The sequence below is a fragment of the Coturnix japonica genome, chromosome 4, assembly GCF_054131305.1.
Source record: "Coturnix japonica strain WE chromosome 4, WE-NBRP24, whole genome shotgun sequence".
Lineage (NCBI taxonomy): Eukaryota > Metazoa > Chordata > Aves > Galliformes > Phasianidae > Coturnix > Coturnix japonica.
The window spans coordinates 43,881,165-43,890,659 of record NC_140666.1 but is presented as its reverse complement, the minus strand read 5'-3'; the positions used below and the strand labels follow the sequence as shown (position 1 = coordinate 43,890,659).

The following is a 9,495-nucleotide window of genomic DNA, read 5'->3' as shown; positions in this document are numbered from 1 at the left end:
ACATTTTCTACCTGGAAAGCCATCCCAGGCTTCCACCTGCAGCATGGAAATGTTCATATCAAGCAATGGATGTTTAGCAAGTTGTATGCTTTAACAAACTCACATAACAGGAAACAACTGACAGCCCTATTGTAGGCATTGCTATTTAGTGCACTTACAAAGTGCTACTAAATACAAAATAGTACTTTTAGCTGGTAGTAAAAGCACCGGTGTAAGTGAAAATGATTATCAGTACAGTTCTTTGTTTTTACCTTTAGTTATATCCACTGCAACGTCAGTCAGTTTTCCTCAGCGGAGAAGTCTCAAGAGAGTGGGTGGCTTCATAATCCACAGCTGCTTACAGTAGTATAACTGTGGTGAAAATGAAAAATAGATTTACTCTACCTTTCCTCCCATTGGCAAGCTTACATAGACATTAATGCTCTTTTAGCAAGTATTTTCTGCAATTCTAAGGGCTATTTGGAACGGTTGTATCTAACACACTTCCACAACCCCAGGTAATTAGATCAGAAGGCAGATGTGCACTGCTCCAACCCCCGGCTCACTGAACAGTAATGACAGGTTACCTTGGCACACACAGATGTGTCCCCCTGCAAGTGATGTCCCTGGCCAGTGTAAGAGACCTTCAACGCTCTGCTCCAGCAGAACAAACTGCATTCTTAATGAACACAAGGCAGGGTGTGCAAGTGCTTACTTATTACAAGGATCAACCTACAGATGGTCTTCAGAGGATTTATTGGCCTGGGCAGTAAGGTCCCACTGACATTACCCTTCAATGGCAATAACTTTGTGTTTTATCTTTAGCACTGCTGTGATGTTAAGGGTACACTTCTCATATTAAGCTGAACAACGAGTGTCACTATATATTAATCTTAACAGCACAGAACATAATTGAACTCACTGGGGCTGCTGCCCTCTGTGTTTCAGCAGGACTTGACTCCGGAAAAATAATAATTCACTAGTTTACAAAGGCAGAAATAAACTTTATTATACAGCAAGTGCAAGTGCAATACTGTGATTATAGATGCCGGTATGATTCACCTTGAGATTTTAGTTGTATCTTGCCAAAAGAAGCTATTATCAAACCCCAAATGACTCTAACAACACTACTATCAATGTGGTATTTAGAAGATCCTTCCCTGGTGGGAACAAAAACATCTCTTTTCTTCCAATCTTAAAATTAAATGCACAGTATTAGCACCATCAATGAGGTGTTTAACTTCAAAATTGCCTTTCCTGGTGAGAACGAAAACACTACTCGTTTCCTTTTTTAAAATTAACAGCAGTGTTTTTCTCTCTTTTCTACTAAACACGCTTTTTTTAATCAACTCGCGACACAGTATGTGTCTAATTCTCAGAGAGCACGGCGGGTAGACAACTGTATGTCTGTGTGAGCACGTGCACGACATTCCACACTCTGGGGCTGAGATCTGGCCTGCTTCCAGCATGACACCAGCACTTGGTCGCCTTTGTCCCAAGAGAAAGGCTATGTTGATTCAGAAGCAGCATTGATTAACCACAAATTAAGGGTACAACGTGCTAGAAAGGTGCCAGAGCCCAGAAGATGCTCACAAAAGCTTTTTGTGGCACAGAAGCGGGAAGGATTCTGACTTCTCCAGCTGTCATCTGTGGTTGTGTTCACCCATATGGTCAGAGGGCAAGGAAGCAGTCTCTTAAGTCGGGGAAAAAAATGTTGTTCTAATCAGTTCCCGAGTCACTCTAGAACCAGATAATGTGTCAGGCCTTCTAGCTGTACAGAGTGCAATACAGTCCTCAGAAGGATGCCTTTGGAGGAGCCCAGGTCTCACAGGTGAGACCATGTTACCTTACATGCATGGAGTGACCAAGAGCAGACACAAAATTCTTAACTGTGGGGGGCTATCTCTGATGTTTGGCACCAGGAGGCATCATTTCACCAGCAAGCCTGGAAATACCACTTCTGGAATCCCTCCAAGTGTATGGCATTGCCCCTGCCACTCTCTAGAGTCTAATTCACCCAAACTGCTACTCTTAAGTGGTAAGATACTAACCTAGCGTGGACTGGTCCTCAGTAGTTTCACTTGGCAGCTGAGTTGGCTGTGGAGCATTCAAGGTTGTGCTGAGAGCTCTGCTACGTTCACAAGATGACCAGTAACTCAGCAACAGCTACCCAGACCTGCCTGAATTCTTGCCATCCCTGAAGAGCAGCTTTCAAGTCTGGACCAAGCCCTAGCTGTGTTTGTTAGAAAGAGGACTGGTTCCTTGGAGAGCGTTACCAGAATGGCCAGCAGCATGGAGAGCTGGAGAGCACCCTGAGGCATGTTTGCTAGGGCTTCCATTCCATTGGCCTTTGCCTTTCAGTGTCTGTATTAACTCTGAAGTGAAGAATTGTGGTAGCACGGAGTCAGAGGCATGGAAGACAGGTCCACCCCATCTCCACATGGAACCACCCGAGTGGCAGTTGCATCCTTCAGATATTTCAGGCTATACTTCCCGATAAACCCCCATATGATGGACTGCCATCTGGATACAGAGTAGTGACACCACACCGGTGATGTGCATGGTGCCATTTCTGAACGTCCTGACACTGTGAATAAAGCCATGTCACTGAGTCCCCCACACAACGCGCTGCCCTTTCCTTGCTCTTTGTGCCAGGTCCCCCTTCATGCCCGTGACCGTTTGTTCGCTCCTGGCACGACAGAACACCGGGTGTGTTAACCGACAAAACAAAGGAAACACTTCCGTTCAGACCACGAGGACTGAGAAATCCCGCCGTATCTTTTCCACGGCCCAAACAAAGCCGCAGTGAAACTCGCAGCACGGGCGCCCTCCAGAGGCCGGCAGCGGCACATCCCGCTCTGCCCCGCCCCGCCCACGGCCGTTGCAGCCGTTGTGTCGGGGCCGCCCCTCGCGCCGGTTGTGAGGTCATCGCGCGCGGCCGGAAGGAGCGGGCGGTCGCCGAGCCGTTGTTCCGCCGCGGGGCCTGGCGAGCGGAGCGGGCGGGGCGGAGCGGGCCCCGCGCGGGCGGAAGGAGCGGCCATGGTGAGCAGGACGGCGGGCGAGCCGCTGGGCAGGACGGACGAAGAGGTGGCTTGGGCGGAGGCGCTGCGCGGGGCCTGCGAGCCCGAGCACCACTGGCGGTACCGGCGCGAGTTCCTGCTGCGCAATGTGGGCGAGCCGCCCGCGGCCGGCAGCGCCCAACTGCGGCGCCTCGTCTCCCTGTCCATGGTGTGGGCCAACCACGTCTTCCTGGGCTGCCGGTGAGTGCGCGGCGGGCGGGCGGGCGGGGGCGGCCGAATGGCTGGCGGCTGACGGCGCTCCTCCCCTCCTCCCCATCCTCCTCATCCTCCTCATCCTCCTCCTGTACGTCCCCCCTCCCGTCCCGCTGTCGCCCCTGCAGGTACCCGCCTCAGGTCACGGAGAAGGCGCTGGAAATGGCCGAAGGCATCCAAGTGACCGGCGCGCCCGTCCACACCACGAGAGACGAACTGGTTGCCAAGGTGAAGAAAAGAGGCATATCAAGTAGCAATGGTTAGCAGATAATAGCTGTGACAATACATAGGAGTCTAGAATATGCTTGTGTTGAATGTGCTAGCTTGGCCACGGGTTGACAAAGTAACGGGACGGCTGACTTTTAAAACTCCTCCTTAATTTTTTCCCCTTCTTTTTTCTTGTCGATGCCTTTAAAACAAACATGCATATACATTCAGTTGGCAATATCGAGCTCTTTTGATGGCAGTAACACTTCTACAGCTGTTGCCAGCTCCTTTAACATGATGTGGGTGGTTGTGCTGTAGCTTATGTGTGTTCTTGTCTGCCTGGTGCTGAAAGCAAAGTAACATTAAAGCTTTGTGAGAAACTCAGTCTTTTGTTTCTTAAAAAAATATCCTAAAATAGTATTTTAAATACACTTTTATGATATTACTTAACAAAATACGCTTATTTTTAAGGTCAGCTAATATGTTAAATCTACTTTGGTCACTTTTGCTTTGGCCTTCAAGAATGCAAATACGTATGGGCCTTCAGATCCCAAACTGAAACTGAAAGTGTAGCGTATGGCTGCTGTTTGTTGGGGTTTTTTTTTGCCAAACAAATGTTATAATGATTTGAAACAGTAGGTTGTGTTTCCAATTTTTGTGTCAAAAAATACTAAAATATTCTGAAGTAGTGGATAATTATTTGAAATTGCAATTGAAGGTATATTCCCAATAAATACATTTAATATTTGGAGGGATGACTGCTGGGTTTTTTTAGAAAATAAGATAAATCGCTTCACGGTGCAGAAACCCAAAGAGAATAACGTACCTGCCTTGTTTTGCAGAAGGGGTAGAGGAGCCCGCCAAGAAGCGAGCTGTTGAGAAATGCAAAGAATCTAAGGACACTGGACAAGATGTGAAAACAACCAAGGCTGAAGTCCCTATGGAAACAGAGAGCCCGTTGCCCAAAAAGCAGGATAAAGATACGAGCAAAGATTCGGAAAGCTCCCTGTCAACTTGCAGTTCAAATCAAGAAGCACTCACCGCATCCATTGCAAAAGCAGAAGAAAAGCCTACTACTAACGCTGAACATACTGTTGAGCAAAGCCCAGCACCATCTTCATCAGAAAAAGAAGCAGGAGAGATTCCATCTAAGGAAGGCAAGTGTGAAAATGTGCCATCACCTGAAAAAGCTACGTTAAGTTCGGGGTCACCGACTGCTGCCCCACAGGCGGTAGCGGTGCCATCAGCTGCCAGCACTAGCGCCCTGCAGGCACCGGCAGTGCCGCCAGCTGCCACCAATAGCACCCCTCAGGCAGCAGTGCCACCAGCTGCCACCACTAGTGCCCCGCAGGCAGCAGAAGTACCAACAGCTGCCGCCAACAGCGCCCCACTGGTGGCAGAGGTGGCACCAGCTGCCACAAACAACGCCTCGCAGGCAGCAACGGTGCCAGTGACCCCTACCAAGAGCACCCCACAGGCGGCATCAGTGCCGCCAGCTGCTGCCAAGAGCACCCTGCAGGCAGCATCGGTGCCGGTGACTGCTACCAAGAGCACAGCACAAACAAGTGCTGCATTGCTGTCTTCCAAAACCCAAGTGAGTGGTCTACCATCCGTGTCCAAGAGCGGCTCTCAGGCGGGCCCCTCTCTGCTGCTGGCCGCCAAGGGCAGCTCTCAGGCAGGCACATCACTGCTGCTGGCGCCCAAGAGCAGCACCCAGGTGGGCGCCTCGCTGCTGCTGGCTTCTAAGGGCACTGCCAAAGCGGGTTCCTCGCTCCTGGCCTCCAAGAGCAGCGCGGAGGTGGCTGCCTCATTGCTGGCTGCACGGAGCGGCACGCAGCAGGGTGCCTCGCTGCTCACCTCCAAGAGCAGCGCTCAGGCGGCAGCATCGCTGCTGGCCGCTCGCAGTGGTGCACAGCAAGGCCCCTCCCGCATCGGGGCTCAGGCCGCCAAGAGTACACAACTTGCTTCCAAGAGTGGTTTGCAGGCCAGCGAAGGCCCTGCTAAAGCTTTGTGCAAACCATTAACCAGTGAAGATGCAAAGGAAAGACAGCCTTTTTTCAACAGACTGTATAAGGCCGTAGCGTGGAAACTGGTTGCTGTGGGAGGCTTTAGTCCTAATGTAAATCACGCGGAACTTCTTAACTCGTCTATCCAATCTGTCAAAGCTACGTTAGATGTCGCTTTCGTTCCCCTGAAGGAACTTGCAGACTTACCTCAAAATAAGAGCTCTCTGGAAAATATAGTTTGTGAACTGAGGTGCAAGTCTGTGTATTTGGGTACTGGCTGTGGTAAAAACATGGAAAATGCCAAAGCAGTTGCTTCAAGAGAAGCTTTGAAATTGTTCCTCAAGAAGAAAGTTATTGTGAAGATATGTAAAAGGAAATACAAAGGTAGTGAAATTGAAGATTTGGTACTTCTGGATGAAGAATCAAAACCCTCCAATTTACCTCCAGCTTTATTAAATCCTCGGGAGATCATCTAGGAGGAGAATCGCTGTTTGTACTGTGTATAGTATTTCGACACGAGGACTGAAGGTTAATTTTGTACTTTACAAACGTAGGCTTCCAGATAATTTTGTATTTCTTTCTCAGTTTTGCAAGACAACTCGATCCCTTTCACTTGGTAGCAATCGTATGAAACTTGTTAGAGATGACAAGTGTGGATTTAAAGGTATGCCTTAATACATGGCACACTAGTGTGCTCTTTTATTTGCAAAATAGTCTACCTACTTCTTCTATTTTTAATTACCCGGTTAAGGTACAACTCGCTGTTTCAAACCTGATGATTTTGTAATTCCTATGATACGGTGGCAGTGTGCTGAGTTGTCTGCCATGACTTTTTTTAGCCACGTAGGAGTGTGTCTGTAGGGACCATAATACTTGAATGATTGAGAGTCGTTTAGAAACTTCAGTTGAGAAGTTGAGTCATCCATTTCAGATGTATCGTTCATAGTGTTCACTGTTGCTATTATTAGGAGAGAAATGAGTCGGTTGACTATTTCTATGAGACCTTGTAAAATTTGCAATAGAAATGACACCCTGATCTGATTTAATGTTACACTAGCAGTGTAGATCCCATTTAACATTATATTAGCAAATAACCAATTAGCGGGCGAGTCACAGCTACTTCAGCCACTAAAACTCTGTAAGTAGACCTAATTTATATTGTGAAAAAAAAATCCTTTGCAGTTTTTTCAAATAAACATGGATTTCTATACTAAGCATATTTGACTGCTACTGAACCAATAAAGTCTCTGGGATGTGCGTTTGTAGTACTTTCTTGGAGCTGTTCGTTATTGGAGCCGTCTCATTAACTGTGACACCCTCAGAGAGGTTTTGAGCAGCATCAAGGTGTAACCCCATAGGTTGAGTTGTCTTATTGGGATGGGTAATTCAGTACTGTACCACTAAGTAGATCAATTTGATAATAGCATGTGCTTATATGACCCTTACTATGAGGTAGATGAATGCAAACACACTGCTGCTGTCTTCCAGATGCAGCGCTGTCAAGTGTTTGCATTGAGCCCCTTGCTGCTACTTTTTACATTATATTCACAATGGTTTGAAGCAAAGCAGGAGGTCAATGTTACTTTCAGTGTGGAAATACCTGCACAAATGGCACGTTCTGACTTATTGGTTAATGATGTGTAATTGTAAAAGCATTATGTCGTTAGTGCTGTTGTGGATTAGTCTTGTCTAATTACAGTAGTTAGTACTGCTTAATGGTGACCTGGCATTGACTGACAGATCCACTGAGTGAGCAGTGCAGGATCACGTAGGGATTGCTGGGATCTTGGTAGTAATAACTCCTCCGTGTAAATACTGTGAGTTGTGACACTGGGATTAAACCACAGCAGCGCTGTGTTGCTGTACAGGATGTGATGCTGAATAGAAGCAGCTGCCCAGCCTCCAAACCCAGATGTGTTGGCCGGCCTTGCCTTCGGGTGGGTTTCTCAGTAGTTCCCCACACGTTTCTGCAGCGTGGCCCACAGTTTGCATTGCAGCCTGTTACATTGTTTCCTATGCAGTGTGAGATAGACTCGGTGCTCACTTCTAGCACTGGGCCCTCAGGTGCTGTGGTAGCCTTGATGCCGAATGGCTGAGGGTGTCCCGTGTCTGTGCTGGGCTCTGGCTGCAGGTGGCAGCGTCTCATGTCCAAACCACAGAGCTGCCCTGGAGGGTGATGGGGTGACTGCGGAGTGCTGAGGAGCTAATGGAGTACTTGAATTTATAAGCGTTGTTCCTCTTCTGTGTTTGGTTGTGATTCATTAGGAGTGCGGGGCCACTCTTACAGTAACTCAAAGTCCAAGTGTGGTGTTTTTATTGTACGTTCTGAGCGGGATGTGGCTAAACGCGTCGGTTCTACCAGGATCAAGCAGGCATTACGGGCAGCGCTGAGCAGCGCGGCGCCGAGTGACGAGCACACAACAAACAAACACCCGCCCACACACAGACACTGCACCACAACGCGCATGCGCTGTCAGCCTGATTTGCATAAAGTACCCACAGGGCACCGCGCGGCAGAATTGCCGTCCGTAATGCATCTTTGCGGCTGGTACCGTGCCCGGCCGGCTGCGGGGTGCTGCACCGAGGCGCGGCTGGGCGGCTTCAATGTCAGTGCAGAGTTCTCTGAGGTCGGCAAAGGGTTTAAACTACGTGCGAATTCACCATAATCTAACAGAAACCCGATTTACAGAGAGATAAATAGTCTCTGTGGGACAGAGTCGGTGGGATGTTCTGAAGACCTGCTCTCTAGGCCACGCACGGAGGACACTTGGTTCCTCGAGGGCGCAGTGCCCGCCTAGGGGAAAGTCCCCGGACCGCAGGCAGAGAGTGCCACGCGCCGCGGGCGCCCGCCCCGCCCCGCAGCCCACGTGACGCCGCCGAGACGCCTCCGGGCCGAGCGGGTGAGCGCGGGGCGGGCCATCGTCACGGGCACAGACACGCAGGTAGTGCGGGGGGACCCGGCAGCCGGGCCGCAGCACCAACAGAACGGGGCTCACTCTCAGGCCATCCCGTTTTGTGCCTCAACTTTATCCGCGTCGGCTGCTCCGCCAAGAGTGAAAAGCTGCATCCAAAGCTGTGTGAGGCCAGCGGCAATGCAGGTACATGGGGTGCGCGGAGATGCTGCCCTTATTTTGACAAGTCTAACCCAAATCCTTACCGAGTCTATAACAAATGTCACATCCGTAGCTGGTAACTGTAGGCGCCTAATTACCCCATTTCAGCATACGGAATGGAATTCAATTTGCCGACATCTGTGACAATAGACCTGCGCTCCCTTGTAGTCAGTGGAGACATTTTTAGGGCAAGACATGTTTACAGTGAGTTACTCCCACCTTTATTTCCCTGTGTGGGAAGGAAAACATCCTCACACGTGACAGTGTTACGAATTCCTTAAGCCAGGCTTCCATCAGGTGACTGGTGTCATTTCAAACGCGTGAACTCAATTATCTCATGGCTTTATTCACTGTCCTTCAAGATGTTTTTCATAGCACAGCAGTAATTAACTGTGGCACTAGGCGATACATCAGCATGGAGTAACTCGGCGTGTTGAGAAATTCTTTAATGCGTCCTGGTCATTAACTCTTAACAGTCTTAATTAATAGCCTGCAGTCTGGATCTACCTGATAGGTGCAGCTGTGTCACGGGGCTATCAGGCTGCAGCACACAGTCTGTAATTAACGCTGTATCTTGCTTTACTCCTACGCTGCATGGCAGGAATCTGTTTCTTAGCTCTGTTTCCTCACAGAACCGCGACCATTCAGACTCATCGCTGCCCTTCACGTTCCGACCCTCCGCTAGTTCTGCCCACCCCCCTGTTTCCGTTCCTTTCCACGCTGCTGACTCGGGCCATTACTCCACACCTCGGCATAGCGCCGTGCCGGGACAGCCGGGCAGCACGAGCCGAGAGCCAAGGCTGAGAGCAGCCAGCTGACGAACGGATCCGCGCCTCCAACGCCCCCACAACCGCCGCCCGCCCACACGCGGCGCTGCCGGGTGCACTGGGGCACTTGTGGCGGGGCGAGCCGCCGCCT

The 9,495-nt window shown here is 49.7% G+C and overlaps 1 protein-coding gene and 1 non-coding gene across 2 annotated transcripts; both read left to right on the top strand.

Annotated features, from left to right (window-relative positions):
* The first annotated feature begins 2,980 nt into the window (after positions 1-2,980).
* Positions 2,981-6,732, top strand: CDKN2AIP (CDKN2A interacting protein). The gene is made up of 3 exons (XM_015861438.3): positions 2,981-3,239; positions 3,380-3,510; positions 4,301-6,732. Exons 1-3 carry the CDS (start codon positions 3,019-3,021, stop codon positions 5,938-5,940), a joined length of 1,992 nt encoding a protein of 663 aa, XP_015716924.2. The 5' UTR covers positions 2,981-3,018; the 3' UTR covers positions 5,941-6,732.
* Positions 6,733-8,187: 1,455 nt separating this feature from the next.
* On the top strand, positions 8,188-8,472 carry LOC146761051 (RNase MRP). The gene has a single exon (XR_014946137.1).
* The last annotated feature ends 1,023 nt before the right edge of the window (positions 8,473-9,495 follow it).